Source organism: Anas platyrhynchos, chromosome 1 (assembly GCF_047663525.1).
Source record: "Anas platyrhynchos isolate ZD024472 breed Pekin duck chromosome 1, IASCAAS_PekinDuck_T2T, whole genome shotgun sequence".
NCBI classification, from domain to species: domain Eukaryota; kingdom Metazoa; phylum Chordata; class Aves; order Anseriformes; family Anatidae; genus Anas; species Anas platyrhynchos.
This window is the reverse complement of record NC_092587.1, coordinates 68,015,643-68,039,010: the sequence shown is the minus strand read 5'-3', so window position 1 is coordinate 68,039,010 and position 23,368 is coordinate 68,015,643. Positions and strand designations below refer to the sequence as shown.

Genomic DNA, 23,368 nt, shown 5'->3' with positions numbered 1-23,368 from the left:
TCCTGCTTGATACATAAAAGAAATCAAATTAAAAAACAGTTTTCTTGCTGTTTTTGCCTAAAATAATAAATGTGTCTTCTCTGATAGCCAAATTATTTTTCCTAATTTTTCCTGAAGTCACAGAGATTTCAGGGGATTGACTGACTCAGTGAAGGCTCAACTGTGTCTCCCAAATTGTTCAATAGGCTGACAAAGTAGTCTGCAGTTATTTGAATGCCAAACACATTATTCAAAACACAAACTATAAAACAACAGTTTGGGTCTCCTTTACACATGAAAAGGATAAAATACAGCTTAAGTCCATTTTCCTTTTGTGTCACCTTTATGTGCCACTCAGGTCATAAATATTCCTTTGCTTGCAGAGAGCTGCAAGGGTTACTTTACATAGCCCCATTAAAACTTTTCTCTTTGATTGTTGACACTTGAAAAGAGAGGGAAATGGCTGACAGAAGAAACATGAGGAGTGTCTAGTACAGTAACACGCACAACAAACTAGAAAAACATTTTAGAAGTTTCCTCTGAAATTTACTTAGTTTCCTATTTTGGATGCTTAGTTGTGTACTTTGGATACGCCATTTAAGCATGACTTCTTAACACAACAAGAACAGAAAATTTCAGATATGAACTCTGAGTTTGCTTCCTTTTCAGCTTACAAACTGTTAAAATAGAACGGCATAAAAATGTTTGTTGAAACAGCACTTGGTTATAACGGCATATGCACTACAAAACACCACCACCACAGGAATGGTTTAATTTTTTCTACTGCATCATGTTGTTTTAAGTGAATAAACAGAACGTGAAAATATCCACCAGAAAATTCACATGTTCAGAAGTGTGAACCAGATGATAAAACACTGCTATGATAAACCCACTTCACTCTGTTTTTTATGAAGATAAATAGCCTCCACTTACTTGCTACCAACTGCAGCTATTCTCTCCCCCAACCCCAGATATTATTTATATTAGAAGAATTTCTATTTTTGGTTCCCTTACTGACGGCTGTTTTACTGAAAAATAGAAAGCAGACTAGGTTGCTCAAGAATTGTCAGTTAGCTTTATATAGTCACCATAGGTTTTCTTGCAGTGTCTTTAAAATTAACTTCCCTTTTCTTGTAAATATCTATAAATAGATACACTGTAGGTCAATAAAACCTACATACATTGTCAGAAAGGCAACTACCTCAATTTAGGTGGCTGATGACTAGTAAATCTCAGACTAAACCTCGCATTTTTCACTACCAAGTTAAAAGAGATTTAATAACTGCTCTAAGTGAACATTATACCTCAGCAAATACCATACTCAAACTAAATTGAGTAATAGTCTGGTAAACACAAGCTTAATTGTATCATCTGTCATAGGGTCATTCACATTGTTTTGCACCCAAAATGTACACTATCTTTAGTTTTAAAAGCCTGTGTAACTGATCTGATGAAAGTAATATCCTTAAATGATCATTGTTCTTGGGTCAAATTCTCAAACTGTTACACCAACCTGCTACAGATGCACTTAGCTCAACTAAGAGAAGCCATTGATCTTGCTGGCACTGGAAACATTGATCATTACGGAAAAAAAAAGGAGCAAGCTTAGGTATTCTGAAAGCTCTTAGTATGGTTTTTGGGTAGTGTTCAAACTGCTTTTCCTGGAGTCACCTTTAACAAACTATTCTGTGTGTTTTAACAAACAGAATTGAGGAGCACTTCCTGGTAAAAGACTCTACCAAGCAATTAGTAGCTTTTATAGAAGCTAGATGAAGAGAAGAATCTAAAGTATTTAGCAACTGCAAAGACCTTTATTGTCTGTACGCTCCAGGGTCATGATCATTATTCCTATTATATCAGAGGACAGAACGCAATTCAACAATTACAAGATTAAAAAAAGAAAAAGACATTGTTTCCCTGCCTTATAAGAGTCTGAAAATTCTCTGGTGCTGCCTTTTTGGACGTTCCAGTGACATAACATTGGGAGCTTGATTCAAAAACTGAATAATTGTTCAAGGGCATGAACATAAAATGGGTAATTGTTCAGGGGAACGGTGTGTGGGGAATGTGAGTGATGTGATTAGACATGGTGTCAATAAGGATTTCAGGGTTGTTGGTGAGTATAATGTTTGATTTTTCTGTGGTGTAATTGACTGAAATCTTTCTCGTCATACAATTAAATGATTATTTTATTGTGGAAGTTGTTTCATCATATTAAGAAATGGACAGGCTACAAAAATACAAAGGATGAAATAGCTTCTGTAGCAGTGAAAGCTTTGTATTCCTTTGAAAAAGGCAGAAAGGTCACAAACAACACTCCTGGGGACAAACCTTTAGCTGTAGATTCTGATTCTGACATTTGTTCTGTTTTTTCTTCACCATTAGATTCATCCACTTCAGCTACAGTAGTTAACTCTGGTTCACTCTTATAAAGCCTATAATCAGGACCCTGAAGAATGACAAGTTATGAGGTAAATAAACTGGTATTTTTGTACAAGCATTTATGTCTTAAGACTCAAAACAGTTATTTTGCGATGAGACTGCTCACTTCAGGACAATAGCTCATTGTTCAACTACTATTGCGGTATTCCTTTGTAATTAATTTGAGTAACATTTGCAGACTTTCAGAAATTACAGAAAAACTGCCATAAAAATATGAAGGGCCTTTTTTTATTGAAATGATCTGGAAAAAACTGTACAAGACTTCAGCAAAACCTGATTCTGAGGCTAGAGTTTTCATAAAAGCTCATGAGTCGAAAAATGTGATTTTCTGAAATTTACTCAGATACACAATGCACATATTTAAGTCTTAAGACTTTTTAAAAAATATACACAGAATATATGACAGGAAAATATGAAATGCAAATGATGGAGCTATAAGTAAAACCAAGTAGCAAAAAGTAAAAATGCAAAAAAAAAAAAAAAAAAAAAAAAAAAAGTAGCCAGATGGCAAAATGAAATTTGTGACTGTGCAAAGGAAGGGGAAATGCTTCAAGAACACCGTGGCAGTTTAAGCCACTTACACAGTGAGATCCATTTCTCTGATATCCTTGAACTTGGTGAATCTTCTTTTCTTCTGGCAGATGTACTGGGCCCCTGCTATAACAGAGCAAGGAGCTGCTATCACTGGGCAGAGGGGGGATTATGGGAGGATGCTCTGTAAAGTCATAGGACCGAGGGAGTGGAGGACGAGGTGGGACTACTTCCTCTTCCTAAAGATTGTAGAATAGTCACCTTATTTAGATGTGCACACCTGTTACAGTTATTTATAACTTAAAAATAAAAAAAAATTATATTACCATAGCTACACCAGCTATAGATTTTAGAATTAAAGGGACAATGTCACACTAAAATAGAAGCCAAGACAGGATTTTTTTATTAATTACTACCATGTAGATTCACTACCATCAACAGCTTCAGTATTCAGCTTATGAAGGTATTCATTTCTGTTACCTACACTTTCTGTTGGACATGTATGAATGCTGAATCATCATTTGAAAAATTAAATTCTGTATCTTTTCAAGGATTTGTATATACATGAGTCTTTCAAAAAGTTCTAAAAACCATAGATATATTTTCACATACTTTTGACAACCATGACAATGTCCCTTTAGAACTGTTACTTCTAGCCAGACTTTCAGAGGAACTAAACATTTGGGAGCTCCCACAGTTTCAGCTGCTCTCGTGGGTGCTCTGGCCATCTGAAAACCAGGCTCAATAGGTGAATAGACAAATAAAGCAATGTATTTATTCCCATGAAAAGTGTGGTGGGGACAAAAAGCAAGTCCGAAAATCAGGGTTTATACTTCTAGGATAAGAGCCTATGAGGCTCTTATGAGGAGAGGAAAAGGTGAAAAATGGAAAAGAGAAATACTGGCGAGAATATAAAGACAAATAACAAATGAAAGTGTTAGAATTACTAGCTATCATTCTTTAAAATTAATTCAAATTGCAGTATTTTCAAAGAAACATACTGAATACATACTTCATACCTTATAAACAGTTCAAATAATGTTCATTTTTATCATATGTACATTAGAAATACAGTGATGCTGAAATTGTAAATATGATAAAACCATACCTCATTTTTATATTTAATAGCTGAAAATGTCCTTGATCCCATGATGCCTGTTTGAGGGGCACAGAGTAGGAGGAAAGAGAAAAATTGTTTTCACTAAATAGATTATAAAACAGTATAATAAAGTATAATCTGTTGCTAATACACAAATCATCAACTTAAGACATCTGATTACTTCATCATTCTCAGCAATTGTGCCATTATTCAAACATACAAAAGCAAATATGTTTATCTTACAAAAATGCATATAGAATACGATCCAATCTCACTTCCTAAGAGTTAAAAACAACTAGCTTACCTCCATCTGAAGAGCTTCTTTGCTGTTTATGTTTACTTAAACCTTCCATGACATCCTGAATTCTCCATAGCTCCTTCTGAATCTGGGCACGCTGTATCCCTGCTGACTCAGTCTGCCAGTAAAGAAAGAGCATATTTAAGTGACAAACCAGAATACACTGCAAGTGAAAAGAGGGAAAGGAAAGCTTTTCTTTCTTTTGACTATACCGCATATCCTTTCCCAATAAACAAGAATAAAATGCAATAATGACACCCTCCCATTAAAAGGTAATATTCAAATGTTGTCAGAAAAAAGCTGAATGATTAAGTCATTTATATAACATGAGTCTTATTTTGATAGTAATTTGCCAGTTGAAACTCCATTTAACAGAATGGCATCTACTCTTTACAAAGAAAATCAAAGCCAACTTTGCATAGGAGACCTGCACACAAAAGAAGAGGAATCATCAGTTCCAATTCTGAAATAATTGGAGATGAACATGGTGCTTGCAGGCTAGCATATAAAACGTAGGCCTATTTGCATTTGTGGTTACACGTGCATTGGGTTGCATAACCAAATTTCTCAGCTCTTTGAGTTTCCTTGTAATCTCTCTTTCATTACTGCATACAAAATCAATCCCTAAAGCAAATAGCCTTTAATACCTCACAGCATAAACCACGCCCATCTGCCCATTTCTATACATACACACACACACGTTTGTGTCACAGAACAATTTCCTTAGAAATTCAGAACTTATACTAATTGGCCAATCCTCCAGCGTATAGCACAAGCAACAAATAAGATGCATATGAAGGGTTCTGATGTTTAACAACTGAATACCTAAAATATATTTTTTTATTCATTTGGATAGAATGATTTAATTACATTTTAAAATGTTCACTTAAAAGAAGGGATTTGTATAAACATTTAATATGACTGTCATAGCAATTAAGGTCTGAGAAAAATTCCCTGCTTGGGACACGATCACTCAAACAGAAAGAGGAAACATGGGAAAACACTATAGCTTCAAAATATAGGAAAAGCTGAAGACCCCCGCAGAACTTATGAACTTCTAATTTCTCTTTATACTTTGCTAATGTACCACACATCCTCCTTCCTCCCCCTCCCCCCCATTTGTGCACAGTTTTTAAACAAAACCACAGAAAATGAAAACTACTTAAATGCATCTTTTAAGACCTGAATGTCTTCAAATGCCACACCTGAATTTCTCCAAGACGATCAAGTTGCTCCTGCATATGGTTCCGTGTTACCGTTACATCATACTCCAGTTTATCATATTCTCTCCAAGCTCTTTCCAGTTCCTAAGTATGTAACAAAAGAAAAGTATTGGATATGTACTTTGAAGTAAAAAAAAAAAAAAAAAAGACTTTTTTTTTAATTCATTCAATATCATGAAACTTCAGGAATTAGCTCATAGATATTGGCAATAAGTATCGTGTAATTTTAGAGAATGTCATGTTTAAACAGTTTTTGCGTTTTCTGATGATACTGAACAAAATACAAACTAACGGCGTTTTGTCTATTCACAAATTGAAAAATAGGCCAGGGTGAAATCTTTAGAATATGCTGTTACAGTTAGCAGGCATGCATGTCTCAAGTTGTCCTTCCACAGGGTCAGAAAACCCACAACAATGGATGCAATTTCTCTATTTTATCACATAGAATAATAAAAAGATAGTAGCACAAGGCACGTGCATGTATATGCAATTTATTATGCAAGACTACTGTAAGTCATCCAACCCTGCCTGTAGGGTTACCAGTGAATATCCCAGGCTTGCTAATACGTCACTATATCTATGAAACTGGTGTGAAACACCAGAAGGAAGAAAATGCAAAAAGAATCCTAGAGGCCAGGTTTACCACCCCCCTTACTAAGCCTGGATCAAGCAATTTACTCTATTTAGCATAAATTAAAAAGGTGATGAGGGGAGTATATTTTGAATATTTCCTTTAGAAAGAAGATTTTCCCTCCTCTGCTTCCATTTTCCTCATCCAACCAATCCCTTTTACAACATAGTTCAGACAAAAAACAGTATTTCAGGGCCTACATCATATCAAGTTCACCACAACAAACCAATGTAACTTGATGCTGAAATGCTTTTTTGGATACACACAAGTAAGCAAACATGTTTCTTTGCCTTGTCTCAATGTAGAAAGCATCATGAAGTAGAAAAGGACAGTAAATAGAAACTCCTTTCCTTTCTTGTAAGGTTTTCAAAAGTGCATGACTTGAAAATCTTTGAAATACAATGGACCACTATAAAGACAGACCACAACATTATTATCTTTTCATTATGTAGTTATTTTTCACTTAAAATAAATTACGTATCTGATGGAATATCTGATAAAAATCTGTGTTTTTCTTTATTTACTATCGCATGAAATAGCTTATTTGCTTTATTTACTTCTTTTGTAATCACATACACATTATAAAAATACTGTACCAACTGGAGTCAGTATGCACTCAATTCCTGGCAAAAGCAAAATTCAAGAAAGACTACTCGGTGAATAGAGTGAAAGTTCCAGCTTTGAGGTTTGTTGGAATGTAATGAAAAATAACTAGAGACAAACCAATTAAGAATACAAAGATAATTGTTTAATGGTCATTGAGTTTTAACTGGCAAGAATGTATTACTTACTGCAGTAGCTCGTGATACTTCTCGACAAGTGCCCAGTAGTCCATTCTGCAAGTCATCTCTCTGTAAGACTACATTTTGTATGGCTGCTGGATTATCTGCATTCATTTCTATTTCCTGACTTGCTGATAGCAAAGCTTGCTCAAGCGTGTACTATTATAATAAAAAGAATTATTTTTAATGTTCTGCATCATTGCGCTGATTTTCATTTTATTTCAGTTATCATTGTTCTGATAATAAGCATGTAAAATAACATCCACTTTAGGTAATAAATACAATTGTCCTACTTTCTCCTTGTGTAGCTGTTGAAGCTTCTCTTCCAGTGCTTGTACAACTTTATCTTGTTCACATAGGCGGCTAAGTTTAGCCTAGTATATAACAGAAAACGATCACAGTTAGGATTGTTTTTAACATCTTTAGTAACCAATACATAACTTCACCAAATCATTACGAGAAGCTACTTAAAATTTTATTACCACAAAACATGAATTCTCAAGTTCTGAAGGCATCAGTGTTGCATGTTCAAATTAACTTCAAGAAACCTTCTTAAGATAGTACAAAAGTGATATTGTAACTTGAAATAACACTGCTCAAAACAGGACTTATGATTCTACAACTGGACCTTTACAATATAATAATACTGTTTTAATCAACATATTCTTCATTATTATAAAGAATATTGTATCATTCTTAATCCTTCCCATGGCTTACTTCAGGTGTTAGTTTTTGATAGTTACTTACTAATACCAGACATACTCTGCTCTGTGTTGGCTCCACTCTTGGCTTAGCTATGACTAAAACTGTTCCACTCCAGCTCCCATTTGGAGTAACTGTTCAGTGGACTCTAATCAATCTGAAACTGTTTACTTTTCTATTTGAACAAATTTTTGGTTCAGTTTGTGCCACTCTGACTTTTTAAACTGTACGTTAACACTGAAAGCCTGCTTTCTTTTGTAGCCTTAAAATAACTTGCTTAAATGTGCTTAAATCAGTAAGTCTACTCTTAGTTGCATTATGCAAATATGACTAGACATGCATATCTACGCATACACAGTATGACTATACATGTGCATTTTTCACAAGCAATCTCCAAACTGACCTTAATTATCAAGTCCCTTTTCTTCAGTAACTAGCAACTCAATACTTTGAAAGGTAACTTCCCATGCCAAATTTCAGTTTTGGAGCATCAGTCATATTTCCTGAGAAATTAGTTTTCTCATGCTTATAACTGAACTACATAGTTTTTTCTTTCTAAATAAATTCCTTTCTAGAAGCATTTATTCTTTGAACAGATAGAATGCTTAAAGTTTCAGTCTAAATTGTAACCATTCCTGCATGTTACAAACTTATTAAAAAAGTCCTACGTCTTCTCTCAAGTTCATGGACCAATTTCTGATGGCAGTCACCTATAGGAAGTGCATTCCAAACCCCAAAATCAAGGGAGAGATTATTATCGAAATAAAAAGGCAAATAGCAATATTTCCAAGGAAGAAGAAATACAAAGTACTTACATCAATATCCAGCTCTTCAGCTCTATATTTGTATAGTGCACCCCTACATTCTTCTTGAGTTAACTATAAGGAAGAATAATATTGCCATAAAACAACTTAATTTGACTATGAAAATTAAACTAATGTTTAGCTTAGAAGTTTTAATACAGCAAAACATCTTTTGCTTGAATGCCAACGTCACATTAAACAACACATATTTAGCCAGTATATATTACTGAAGGTAACTAAACGGAATGACAAGCAGGCTGTTGGTAGAAAGTTATATAAACAGAATATGCTATGTTTCTAATGCAAACTGGATATTTAGGAAGATACAACTCAATCAAACATGAATCACGTAGAAAGAGTAAACTGCCAGAGTACACCCAAACACAGTTACACATCGTAACGTATGTTTCCATATCTGCATTCTAAATACAGGGACTCATTCTACTTGGAACGAGTCATTCTATAGATCCATTAAGATCAAGTACATTCACAAGGAGGATATTCTGATGCAAATCTGAAATCTGAATGATCTAAGTGTACAAAGTATCTGTAAAATATATCACATCACATACGCACACCCAGTAAGTGTTGCCAAATACTTTTCTGCCTACTTTTTCCTATGGATGTCCCCCAGGATGGAATTCATAGTATGAACACAAATGGCAGAAACAAAAATTCTTGTTTTTAATTTGGACCTATGCAAACTTGTCTTCTTATGCTAGTCGGCATGTAAGGTATCCTCCCCAACTACTTTTATACAGCCCCTCACATTAAGTTCTTACCTCTTTAAGTCTGTAAATTAATCAGTAACAAGATTTAAAAATATTCTACATGAAAAGAGGCAGCTTTCCATTTTAGATAGACTGTCATATACTGTATCTATTTACTGTTCTATATAGTAAATACTCACATAACACTATCAGCCTTCATACTCTATTTAATTAAAAACATGTGCACACCGAGTCTCAACATATATGCTTTCTTTTCATGTGTATAGCAAAACTAGGTCATCATGGCTTAGTAGTGCAAGAAAGACTATAAAAACACAAGTCCATGTTAAAGGACATTTACAAATAAAAGGACTAGGGAAGGGTTAATCAGACAAGCATTCCAAACACAATAAATCTTCAACACACTTAAGTGTTTCATTTCAAGACGTTATGTCCACATACCTCATGCAAATGCACCTGGTGACAATTTAGAAGTATGTATAGTGTATTAAAACCACAGAGTAACTTTCTTTGAAATGGACATTTTATGAAAATGAGAGTTGGAATATGAAAAAAGCCACAGCACTTTTGCACCTCATGAACGTCATAAACATTAGCATTTTAAGATATCTATTCAAGCCCACACCGTTGTAGAGTTGTGTTTTTTAACTGTTGATTTTATCTTAATGAGAGAAAAATGAGGAATGGAAATATTTAAAAAAACTCATAAACATGGTCAATATAAATTTAAGGCCAAATGTCTTTAACTTACAGTGAAAACCTAGGTACATTTCACAACAGATTTTACATGAGAAAAATAAATACATCTTTGCAAGACACTGCTCAACATTCCATATGCCTTGCCTAGCATTTTTTTTTTCCCAAGTCAGTATACATATGTGTATTTCTTTTATTAAAGAGTCATTTCTTTTGCAACAGTTCAACCTTAATTAGAGCAGAGTTGAAAAAAGCTTGCTCATTTAGAATCCCTGTCCCTGCCTTCCTCCTAGAAGGAATATGTTTTACATATTCAGAAAGTGAAACATTTTCAAAGAATACTATGCATGTGCTAATTCCTCTTATTAAAATTCCACCACACTTTCAAAATTGCTGCCAACTTCTTGCTTTTGTCTGTATTTCTTAGTTTGCCACAACAGACACTGCTGGAGAGCTACTTCCACTTTCTACACTTCTACTGCAACATTTTACATAGACTTAACACAAAAGACTCTGAAAATGGTATGAAACACTTAATCCATCTCTGACAAAACGGCGGCTTCTCATTGCGCAGCACATCTATAAATCAGCTTAAGGCAAAACGCATAGAATGCTATCACACTCTACTGGAATTGTAAGAGGAACTGCAGTAGACAAAATGCAATTACACATTACAAGCAAGGCTAACAACGTCATAACCCTGGAAAATGCATTATAAGAGCTCCAACGATCAAGTTATTGAAATGTATTATATGTCACGTTCAACAAAAGCCTCCTTCACCAAATCGTCCATACAAACGCTTCACCAGAAGAGTAATTTCAGAGAAAGAGTGCCACCTACTGAACCACTGACACAGCTTGCTGCAAGCTTCTACAATTTTCCTCGACAATTTCCTACTCAAATACAAAAAAAGTCCATCTGTTAACATGCTGAAGTACACTGTGTGTTACTGTTAAGTAGCAGCACCTTGAATTCTGAAATGCAAACTGCACAGCGTTCAGCCAAATGTGTAAATGCAAAAAAGTAAAGTGACCTTAATTGAATCTTGCATTCATGCTGGAAATAATTTCTGTTAATATGCCAGTCTCACTGGTTAAAATGGCCACATTCATATTCAACTGATCTTCATTGTGAACGTGCATATACAACAGAATTTAATGATTTTAGGTTGTTAAATTAAACTTTCTAGAGGACGAGATGTCATATACCATGTAGTCCCACCATTAGATACATCATCATGTATGTCAAAAGCCAATACCAGATGAATAATGAAAGTGGATAAACCCACCACGATGGACACGATACAAGACGTCTTCATTGGGAAATTTCTTCTCAAAGAAATGTAAATTAGGCAAATCTCCCTCTTGAGACACGAGCAGTTAAACCTATCTAACCTGCCAATATAAAACACATTTATGTGAAGGTATGACTTCATTATCTTATAAGCTATTTTCGGATTCCAATAGCCATTTTGTCTCAATAGCTACATGGCAGCAAGTTTCACATCCTGAGAGGACACTAAGCATCTCTGCAAAATTATGTCACTCAGGAGATTAAAACAGGATAAAATATAGGACATTTTGTGGGAAGCATAATACTGAAGTCAACCATGATTTATTTATTTTTAATAATTCTAATAATAACAAAAGGGGTAGCATTTTAAAGTACCGAGAACAGATATCCAAGTTAAGAAATGGATGTCATCTTGCTGAACTCAGATTTTCATTTTCTCCCCTTTAGTAAACACATACACACGTAAAAGGAACTGAGGTTAATTCTCTCTCCCCCTTTCCCACTTTAGAGAATGAGATTAACACTCCTCACCCCTAGGAGTGTTAAAAAAAAAAAAAATGTAGAAATGGGTCCAGGCTGCAAAAAGCCTGTATTTTTCTCATCTGTACATATGGAATCAATGCCCTGGCTTACACCTGCATACTTACAGTACAGTGTGTAGAACAGAGTGATGCAAGTCAAAGTGATTTAAATAATTTCAAAGTGTTGAGGATTGAACAATTCAAATAAAGGTTTTCTAAATAATACATTTGGAGTAGTATAATTTTTAATTATGTTACTAAAGAACCACTGATTGTTGTAAACAAACAGGTCGCAAGACATTAATTTCTAATTAAATACAAGTTTTTTGCTTTCTTTACTTAATTCTGAATGAACTAAGTCATAAAACTGAACTGAATAGACTTAAGCAAAGGAAGGTCCTTTCTGTACCCGCAGGAATGGTTCTAGTAAACAAAAACTAGTTCAACTTGACAAGAAAATAGATTTATATCACTTAAACAGAGGGTTCTCCCAATTGCTGATACTTCTTTTAAATTTCAATGGCAGAGAGAACTGATGAAAACAATTTATATTATTCAAATAAAAACTTACGTTACTTAATCTTTAAAATAGGCTACCAGAGTTTTAAATGTGTTAACTTTGCATTACAAAAATTTAGAAGACTATTTAAGCAGTGAAGTTTTAAGTATATTTTTATCCTTTCCAGGAAGTCAGTTTATGCAATATTTTGTAAAGGAAACTGTCTGCTTTGTCTGTAAAAGCAGGTCTTGGTGTTCTCTAACACATGGGTTCTTCTGCACAAGCCTGCCAACATATCGCTCGAACTCTTACCTGAAGAGACCACATCTCTAGTGACAAAAGGTTACTTAATCTTTGTGACCCATTAGATTTACCATTTCTCTGACAAGGATCTCAAAAAAGATGCTTATTCAGTGTCAAATATGAAAGAGTGGCTAAGTCTTCAAGGTGAAGGCAGTACTTTGCGGTAATACTTTAGCAGCACAGCTTCATCAAGACAGCATTTTGAATTTTAGTGGTATTTCTAAGTCTAAGTAGCTGGGCAGACCAGACCAGGCACAGCTGTACCTCTAATGCATCTTGAATAACATTTCAAGTTTTATCCTGACACATTCAAAGCACCTCTGATCATTTTAAGTATGCTGATTTATTTCTCTGACATACTCTAAAACAGAAACTTGATTTTCTTTTTTTTTTTTTTTAAAAAAAAAAAGTTTACAACAGTGAGGCTTCTTTAAAAAAATAACAAAAATAACAAAACTGCCTTCATTTAGGACTTGAGGGCACCTTACTTCACCCATTCCTCTCCAAATGGTTCCTTCAGGTTATGTGTTAAAGCTTCTGTTTTGCACATGGGAGCACACACTGGATGATTCTGAAATCAAAGGCACTCAAAGCATATTCCTTTACTCCTTTGGAAAGCTCAGAAGTCTCTAGCTTTTTTTTTTTTTTTTTTTTTTTTTTTAAATCTCAAGCAAATCTACAATGGCGAGTGGACTTCCAAAAAAAGACCATCCATGAAATTAAACTCCAGCTGTTTTTTGTACCTTTATTTACCTCTTTTTTTTTTTTTTTTTTAATTTTGGCTCATAAGGACAGAAATGTGAGCTTAAGAGAGCTGCTCCCTTCTGACTGACAGCCAGAATTGCATACTTCATCTGCTGCAAAAAAGCACCAGCATTTAAGTAAGAACAATATCTTCATTGCAGTTGTGGCTAGAAACTTCTAAAACATTCTCTAATATGACAGGATCCATTGAGCTAAGCCCCAGTAAGCCTAAGACACTGCAGTGCCAATGGATATGTATTGGCCATGCTCATAAGTTAATGCAGGTCTCAATTCTTGTACAATATTTCCATTCACATTTCTGATTCTTCTTCCATCTTACCATTTACAAGCATCACTAGATACTCTGTAAATGTGCACTGTTAAGTCTGCTGTGACTTTATTAACAGACACTGCCTTTTGGATTTACAGTCCCCAGATCAAAGTAATTTTGATCCATCCTTTCTTCGGTAGCTAAAGGCTTGTAAGGTGCAAACAAAAACCTGTAAATCCACTTCCTAGAATGAAACAAAATTGCCAGAAATGACCAGGTAAACACCACTCACATGCTTTTGTAGTGGTCAAAATAAAGAAGCACCTTTGAACACTAATAGCATAGGATCATGCTAAGACAGATGTTGGAAGCTTATTGGAAGTTTTATGAACTTACTGGACACCTGCATAAGACACCAACTAATTAAATAGTCCAGACAGTTATTCAAAGGGGTACATTTAATACTTAACAACAAAAACGCAGCAAAAGCCATGCTAACGATATTGCAGCATTTTATAAAGCATGGATGACTTGTGGTTTTCCAAAGCAAATAAGAGAAACACCAATGTTATGAATAAATCTGAGGAACAACCAAAACTGTCACTAAGAAAAATTTTCGCAGATGATAAAGCAATTTCATTCACTATCCAAGACCTTACTTGCTGGTACAGTTGCGGTCTTAGCGCCGAGTTCTCAATCATAGTGTGAACCATGGTGATTAAAGGTTCATTCTCTTTCATCTATTTCAAATCAGGAGGAGCATACAGCAAACATCAGTTTACAGCATGGCTAGATTTGAAAGACGACACTGTAAAATATAGCCTCTACTTTAATTTTTTCTAATAATGCAGTAGATTACATTTTACCCCATGCTTTTTATATATATTCCATCATTCAGTAATATCAAACATCTGACAAATTCAATGATAGCAAACAAATGCAGCAAAACCACATAAAAATACTCAAACCAACGAAATGTTAATTGACCAAACCTCTCCTTTTTAAAAAATAAGTGCTTAAAATAAGCCTGGCTTTGCAAGATATGGAAATGAAAAGTATTATTGGATTATTCAATAAGAACATTCAAACCTTTATTAAAAATCCTTTAAATTATAGTTTTAATAACTCAATGTACATTAAAAAGATGTAAGCATCCTCTTGGAATACTGAAGAAAGGTTTAGCCTTACGTTCATGTATCACAAAATGCCTTTATATACTGCACTGTTTCATATACTTAGGAACTTTGAATCATTAGTCTTTGCATTTATCCACCCTCATATATAGTGTGCAACTACTTTGGGGCTTACATTTCTGAGCTGGTCAGACATAATTTCATATAATTTGTATTTATTTCCAAGTGTGCAAATGAAAAAAACAGGTCCACTGGTTACTACAGTAAAAACTGCTTACATCTAGGATTTCAAAAGAGTATGCAAAATATACTAGCACTGGATTTTTCATTTTAAAAATAGACCTTCCTAACACTAAGTGAAAAATTAAGAAAACTTAGCTTTCATCTCCAAAACTGCAAAGTAACCTAAAAAACACTATCCCCCTACTATTTTTGTTAGGCACTTTAGGACCTATTTAACAGTAACTGCTTCATGTATGGTTATGCAGGAAAGAAGAGTGTTGTATGTGTGTGTACGGATATTTATGACTGTTCACTCTGCTTCTGTGTGTGTATACACACACCATAAATTTGCTTTGCAATGTTTAGTTTCTCAGATTGAAAATGCTACAGAAAGCCAGAGTTTTTGATGCCTTTAAGAATTTCTTGCCTCTATCTAATGATTTTAATTATTAAAAAAAAAAAAAAAACAAAACACCTAGGTTGTACATCTGGAGAAATATTTTTTTCTCCTTATAGGAAACATTTTTGTTGTGTCAGATACAGGACTTTTTGTTGTTATTGTTGTTTTGCTTTGTTTTTTTTTCTTCTTTTTTTTTAAACATAGTATGATCAGGTGGTAAGTTAATTGTTCAAAAAGGACAATTTTCTTAGGAAGGCAAGTTTACGATGCTCTGTTTGTGTAAGGCAGGGAAAAAAAAAAAGCAAACAACTGCTTCCATTTGCTTCATCTTCTACAGCACTACATAAACAAAAATAGAACTCATACAAGAAGTTGTTCTCCTTTACAATAAAATTTTGCCCAGAAAGTGGGTGCATTTGGTGATACCAAAAGATATATCAATAGTAAGGTCCAAAGCCAAGCTATCAAACTACAGACAACTGAAATATTTGTAAACATTAAAATTACTGGCTGAAATGGTTTATTAGCAGTATGCTGGTTTGCAAGGATTTTTATTAGGAGGATTTCAAGAGCTTAAGCCTATTCAACTTTTTTTTTTTTTAATATTTTTCTTTTGACTGATAACAGACAGTGCCAAAAATAATTTCTATGGAACTGTTAAGAGTTTTTTCATCCACATGGGAAAAAAATGAAAAGCGTTTGCTCTAAAATTGTTCCGAAATAATGTTTTGTCCTCCAGCCAGCTCCAGCTTCATCTTATATGACCTTCTCCGGTATTTTTACTACCACTGGCTCTTAACCACGCTTACTTAACACTGTCTGAAGACACCAGTTACTTCCAGAAAAGTTCCAGTTACTTAAGAAATGAGATCAAAAAGCAGATCGATAAAGTAAAGCCAAAGTATCTTCATAGCAGTCAAAAATATCCAACCTTTTTTTCCCTTTAGGAAATCAATGCTTCAAAAAAAAAGACATTTAACTATTGAGACATTCGTGAGAGAGTATATACCTATCACATATTTGTTAACTAAAGCTAGCACACACAAGGCGATGTGCACTGCGCAAAATTCAGTGCAGCTGGATACGGTGGCAATGCTCTCAGGTAAAGAGAACACCTCTTTAGTGCTCTTAAAGCATTACCAACAGGCTACTCTCAAACAGAAGCTGGACACTACTCACATTGAATAAACTTCTACGTAGGTCAAGGAAAAATGCTTGTTCATAACAGAAATCAGCCAATTTCCTCTCACTTAAAAAAATCTATTTTGTTTCTCAAACTTCTGTATAATAAAGGGGACCTCTTAAATCCTGTAATACGTTTGTTGTCTATAGATGTCACAAAAATCTCTACAAATTGGAATTAAGATTTTCTTTACACATAAGCAAACCGAAGCGTAAACTGCCTGATGCCACACAGCAACAAAACCAAATATAATCCGGCAGTCTTAGTTTTCTCACTCAGCCATTCTAGTAAATACCTGTTTCTCCCCAGTCACTATCTTTGCTTTTCTCTTCACTGATGTAGGATAGAAAAGCCTTTCCCAGTTGGAAATACTGTAAAATGCCTCTTTGACATGTGATATACCTGAACAGCTCCATTACTGATGAGATAGGATCTGACTGGATACTTTGTGTTTTAAACTGTAAACCCAAGCCATTGACAACTTTTTCTTCCTGCCTCTCCCTAAACTCTCTGCTGCACCTGATAACACCCTAGGACTGACAACACTTCAGTCTGTACTGTTCTGGTGGCATCCATCAGCTGAAACAGCGGCTCCCTATCAGGGCAGCTGACCTCACTGACGAGATAACACTGTATGCTATAGGTGACAGACTGCACTCAGCTTGGCAGTTTTATCTGTTTCTTCTCAAACTTCCTGAAGGTTAAAGTAGCTGTAACAGGACCAGCCCAAGCTTTTCTTCCTGCCTTGCCTCTGCTCTTTACTTCTCTGTGCAAAACAAAGAAGGAAAAAGCAGTCTTCCTTCCAGCAATGCTGCTTCTGTGCAGTCTTTTTTCCACACAGCACAGCCCCTGTCCTTGGGTCTGTCTTGTTCCTCTAGAAAGGAAAAAGGAAAAAAAAGAAGCAACAGAAAGAACAAGAGTGGCAGCAGGGTCACCTTGCTACCCTTTCCAAGTAACTTGAAAAACACAATTAAGAGTAGTAGTAACACAAAGTGCTGCTAATATAGGACACAGAACTTGAGGCTGAAACAAGAAATAGGTACAATACAAGATATGTGGCAACCCTATCCAAACATCCATTGCTCTGTTCTGTCCTTCTCTAATTTATGACCTTTTTCCAGAACCACCTTCATTATCCCACAAAGAGGGCAGTGAAGAGGAGGAAACAGGAGCAAAACATCGAGACAGTAGGGATGCTGGCTATTGGACCTTCACTCCTTTATTTGACAACTTCTTGTTCAAGTTCTGTTTATTTTTTACACACCCCTTGGAAACCAAAAGAAACCAAAAAGTGAAGGTACCAGAAAAAGTGAAAGAAATATACAAACAATTTAACACCTAAACAATATACATAAATAGCCATTTCAACAAAGACTAAAAAAATAATATGTAGCAGTGCTTGTTAATGAGACAAACAAGCCTGGGATAGGCTGAGGTCACTACAAGAACATGCACAGAGAATTTGAGATAGCCTGAGTTCACTAGAAGAGGATTTTTTCAAAGAGCACCAAATGCTCTGAAAAAAGTATTTGGAAAAAAGAAAAGAAGTTTTTGATACTATTTATTTTCAGAGATTAAATATGAATCAAGTGGAAATACCTCATTTAAATACATTGTGCATTTAAAAGTCAGAGGGTAAGTGATTATGCAATTTGGTTACAAATGTGGATAACTAGGAGGAAAGGCCTCAGACTAAGAGAAATTTAAGTCTTTTCTTTACAACATAAAGAAAAAATGATAAAGGACAAACTAGTAAAACGATGTGAGACACTACCCCTAGAAGCAAGGGTACTCAAAAAGTCTCAGAAGACTTATTTAATACAAGTTGATGGCAGTATTATACTACAATAAGGGAAAGAAGAAAAACTGAGGAGAAACTAGGACAAATATTCCAACCTGCTCTTCCATGATTTTATGATTAATATATTTTAGACTTGATAATGATTTCTTACTGTAAGAAGTGCAGTAACTTCTTGCATCTTTTGTAGCGGCAATTTTGATACGTTCATAAGATTTAGGCACTTCCCTAAATTAATTAAACTTATTAATTCAATTAATAACTTTATCACATTACATTTAATCTGATGCAAGTTAAAAGGAAATCCTTTGCACCACTTTGCACATTATACAAAGGCCATTCTCCCCTCTTTATCCTGTCTATTACACTGACAAGCCTTGCTAATCAAGTAGCAGCATGGAAGAGTTTCACATTTCACATGGAGTTGTTGTTCCTTGGCAATTAATTACATTTTTGTATATGGAATTATTCCCTTATTCGAAAACATCATGAACTGGAAATATTTGAGTTGAATTAAATATATCAGTCTAATTTAGCAATTAGGAAGGGCAGTTTTCCCTACTTTTAGGCTTCCTGCAGTCCGTAAAAGAAGATAAAATCCTTAGAAATGTATAGCTATCTAAGTGGATTGGTCACTATTTATGCCTTGTTTCCAAGAGATCATAGGAAGATAAAGTCACTGGCAAATACGCACTTGCACGTACATGTGTGTTGAAATACTACCACTGGAATATAGAGGACATAAAGCTAACTATTCTTAGAGCTTCTAAGTGCAATGCTGTGAATTATGCAATGCCGTTCTAAGTATTCTTAGAACTGTTAAGTGCAATTTTATTAGTAGAAAGAATATGAGAAAAAGCACTCAAGAATTCCGTATTTTTTAACTAACAGACAGGTATGTGCTTATATTTTCTTTAAGCTCTTATGATTGTCTTTTATACGTGCTGTTGAAAATTCACTATTTAAAAACTTCTCAAAGACAACTTGCAAACAAGTCCCATTTGATCATGCAACAAAGACGTAAAAAATGTGGTAACTGCTCCCTTGACAATAAAGTAAGTTGGCAAAGACAGACTTATATCCTCAGACCAAAAGTTAGCAGAATTTATAAAGAAGATCTTATATGAATCTTTAAGAAATTGCTGAGTACAAGGAGAAAAAGCCATTAACCACACTAAGATTTATCTAAAAAATTTCTACATGTTTGACTTCCCTTTCATTTTATGTCCTGTGGAAACAGTTAATTATTCTCAATTTAGAAACTAAAATAATCAGAAGCACTGATTTTCTGCAAAATGTATGAGTATCATATGAGCTTGGAAATATAGTACCACTTTGGTTAACAGTTGTAAAATGCTACAATTAGTGTAATTAAAGGAAGGATATGAAGAACAGAAAAATTAAGTGGAGTACTTGGAAAAGTTTAGTTTGAATTTATTTTTTCCATCACATGCCAAGTCTATAATAAATTAAGATACTTTGTGCTACCTAAAATCATCATGTATTAAATATCCAACTTCATAAAAAGCACTAAAAATCATTCTCCCCAAATATTTCCAGCTTGACAAGAGCAGGCAAAAAGCATTAAGAAATGTAAACACACAAGAAAACTGCAAATCCCACCTGATGATCCAAATATATGGCATTCCTTTGAAGGTGATGCGAAAGAATCTCACTCTAGCAGGCAGCAGTCAGAGGGAAAAAGGAAGGGAAGGGACAGAAGGTGCAGAATGCATGAAAAGAGTTTTTAAAGATGTAAACTAGACAGTGATCTGTTTTATGTAGAAATACAATGCCTTTTTTTTAAATGATCTATTAACAAGTTTTGACCCCAAAACAGAAGCAATGAAATTTCGCCATGAATCAGACTATGAACTAAATACTACGTCAGATTTTGGTTTTACACATAAAATATAGTATGCTCACATGAAATGCCTACTTAGACAACTATAGACAAATGCCTACACAGACAACTATAAACCCCTTTGATAAATCTGTTTTAAACATATCCTGATTTTTGTACAGAATTCATTAGGATTATATCTGATACAAGGCAATATAAACAATGAAATTAATATCACAATCTTTCACTGCTATTTTTGCTTATAACAGCAATCAGTTAGAAGCCTGTAACTTTAAACTAAACTACAATACATTTAAAATATTCCTATGTCATTTTAACTCAGCTAATATCAAAAAGCTATGAGCTAAAACCTCCAAGGGTTAATAGCAGAACATCACATACATAAAGAGACAACCGTAATCTATTCTACACCCACAGTAGTCTGAGAGTTTTGCACTCAGGGTACAGTGCAAACTGATTAATGAATAACTAACAGTTAGTGAGAATGGTACATGACACACATTGCTTTATAGCTGACCTTTGGGCTGCTGGCCTCAAGTTTTAGTTGCATGAGCTGTGCTAGTGTGTGTTCCCGGATACTACTCAGTTCAGCTTGCTGCCGTCTCAGCTTTATTAGCAGCAGCGTGAGCTCCTCTGGCTGAAGGAGTGCAGTGTGAGAAGCCAAAGAGTAGAAAAAAGGTTAATTGGTATCCTAAACAACACTTAACTAAAATAAGGGTTCTTAGAATCTTTCTCACAAAACCTTTTTATAGCGATACAACAAAAGATATACCATTTTCCCAAACTGACCGCTTTCAAATATATAACAAAGAGTTAACTTTTAACTACTCAAAGTAATTAACACTGCAAATGCCATAAAAATCAGAGCATTCTGAATAAAGGACAAAATAAGTGGGGATTTTACAGGAGAAAGTCTATGTAGCCCTCAAACTTTTTCTGACATGCGTATCAAATTGAAGATACTGACTTAAATGAAGGGAATTAATTCCAACCCTTAGGATATCATTAACTGTACACAGACAACCATTTGAGCTTGGGGAAAGAATCAGAAAGTACCCTCAGAAAATTTAGGTTTCTAAAACAGTTCTTCAAATTTCTGCATCAAGATCAAGAGTAAAAACAAAACAAAACAAACAAAAACAAAGATAACTGAATTATGTCAGAAACAAGCATCTTTAACAAACAAAAAAAAGAACTATCAGGGCAAAAAAAAAATAAATCAGTCCCTCCTTCCACAGGTCTGAGGCATTAATTTTTATGACTAAGAGGTACAATACAGCCTTAGGAAGGGATAAAGAACAGTATTTTAAACCCAAGATTATATGAATAGAGTTATACACAAACTTTTTTTTTTTTTTTCCTAGGTAATTCTACAAAGCTTAGGTCAGTTTGGAAAAATCTACCTGAACCATTCCTGGGAACCACTTCTATTAGCAACACTTCAAAGAAGATGAAACATTATTAACATCACAAGTATTTTTGTTATGTTCCTGTTTACTTCTGTTTCTTACACTTCTTCAGATCTAAATCTTAGGTTAAATATTAATCCAACATTTTGATTTACTTACAAGTTCCGTGAGCTTAAAACAAAAAACAAAAAACAGCTGCTTGTTCCCTGCCACAGTCACAGAATTTCCCCGAAGAAGAGAATAAAATGGCTCCAGAGAACAAGGTATTAAATTAGTGAAAACCAAATGCCAGGTTTTTAGAATAAAGAAGAAAAATGTCTTAGAATAATGCATGGCCCTGTTGTGAGCGTGTACCTAAGTAGCCCACAAGAGGGAGCAAGGGATTTCCATGTAGCTTCAGTTGTCAAAACCAATTGCTTTTAAGGAAAACCTACACCAAAGCCAAATTGTCCAGTGGCCAATCTTGCTCTTACATTACCCTTTCAATACCTGGATTTTAAATATTTCATTTCAGAAACAATGCATAAAAATCTAGACTGCTATACAAGATACTTTCAAGTTCTCTCCAAAAATAAGCGCTTTCAGTCTGATATTTTTTTTTCAAAGCCCAAGAAAACTCATATTTGGAAAAAAGAGAACTGGAAGTAGCGTCTTTGAACAAAAGGAATAACGAATCATATTTTTTTCAAGATCAAAACTTTTTTTCATATGGCCAAATCCCAGTTTTAGCACATTAACAATCAACTACTTGATGGTACTTAAATACAATGTTTGCAAGCTTTTTTTTTTTTTCTTTTTTTTCTCAGAGGAGTCCGACCCTTCCCTTGACATTCACAGTATTGCAAACAATTTTTAACATATCTGTAAGTGCTGTAGTTTTGATATAACTCTTGGGACTCTTGCAACAAACATAACAGACTTTTGTTTAAAGAGCTACCTGCAGATTGTCCTCCTTCTGGCCCCTGTAATGCTTGTGTACTTCTGGTTTCTACAAGCAGAAGCTTGGACCTCCTTGCCCCCTACACCCTGCTCATCACCCCAATTCCAGTAGCACAGCCCAGGAGAGCTGATGGGGCCATGAACCCAAAGAAATGTCTGTGAAAAATAAGGTGCAGAGATAAGGCACCAGCTGCCAAAGGCTATCCCATAAGTTGCTAAAGATGCCAGAGATTCATGCTGGGAAGTGCAAGAAACAGGGGGTTTAAGCTGTGGAAGGATTAACCCAGGAGATGTTGCCCACGGTATGATTCACAGTCTGTAGTCTCTATTCATAACTGCCTCAAAGATTACAGAAAAAAGATAAACACAGTTAAAGAAATCAAATAAATTTAGGACAGTTTCTTTGCTTTTAGCCAAGAGTCTTGTTTCAGTTAGGGAGATGGACTGTATTCCCCAACATTATTTTGATGAAATACCTTCGATGAGAGTTCCAAGTCTATCACAGAAGAATGGGAGATGTTCAGAAGAGCATAATTTTACCAAATGCAGTTTTAGTATCCTTAAGATCTCCCCAAAAGAGTAAATGTTGTTTCTAGAATTTTCTTAGTAAGTATTGGAGAAGTAAGTATTCTGTGATACATCACTGAAATTCCTGAGAGGGTGGGATATATCAAAGTTGATTACAGAAATCCTTATTTCTGAAAGAAAATCTGGACTTAGTGACTACAGAATATTAGAATTCAACTTAAACACAGAGAACTTCTTTACTTGTTTAAAAAAAAAAATCCACCAATTAAAATAAAGTTTTCATTTAATGTAAACTCTGAATAGACTAAGATTTCAGTGTTGCCTCTTCATACTTAAAGAATTA

The 23,368-nt window shown here is 34.7% G+C and overlaps 1 protein-coding gene across 24 annotated transcripts in view; it reads right to left on the bottom strand.

The window, feature by feature from the left end:
- Window positions 1-23,368, bottom strand: part of PLEKHA5 (pleckstrin homology domain containing A5) — a 167,149-nt gene that overhangs the window by 13,418 nt on the left and 130,363 nt on the right. For 3 of the 24 annotated variants that reach the window (XM_027458748.3, XM_027458812.3, XM_072040584.1), the window contains 11 exons: window positions 20,667-20,786; window positions 19,909-19,962; window positions 14,209-14,289; window positions 8,503-8,565; window positions 7,279-7,359; window positions 6,995-7,144; window positions 5,555-5,656; window positions 4,356-4,467; window positions 4,061-4,107; window positions 3,003-3,191; window positions 2,311-2,428 (listed from right to left, as the gene is read on the bottom strand). In XM_027458748.3, coding sequence (XP_027314549.1) covers window positions 2,311-2,428; window positions 3,003-3,191; window positions 4,061-4,107; window positions 4,356-4,467; window positions 5,555-5,656; window positions 6,995-7,144; window positions 7,279-7,359; window positions 8,503-8,565; window positions 14,209-14,289; window positions 19,909-19,962; window positions 20,667-20,786 — 1,117 coding nt within the window. Of the gene's footprint in view, window positions 1-2,310; window positions 2,429-3,002; window positions 3,192-4,060; window positions 4,108-4,355; window positions 4,468-5,554; window positions 5,657-6,994; window positions 7,145-7,278; window positions 7,360-8,502; window positions 8,566-14,208; window positions 14,358-19,908; window positions 19,963-20,666; window positions 20,787-23,368 lie in introns of those variants that run through there. The other 21 variants (XM_027459063.3, XM_038172959.2, XM_027459125.3 and 18 more) reach the window with 14 other exon arrangements.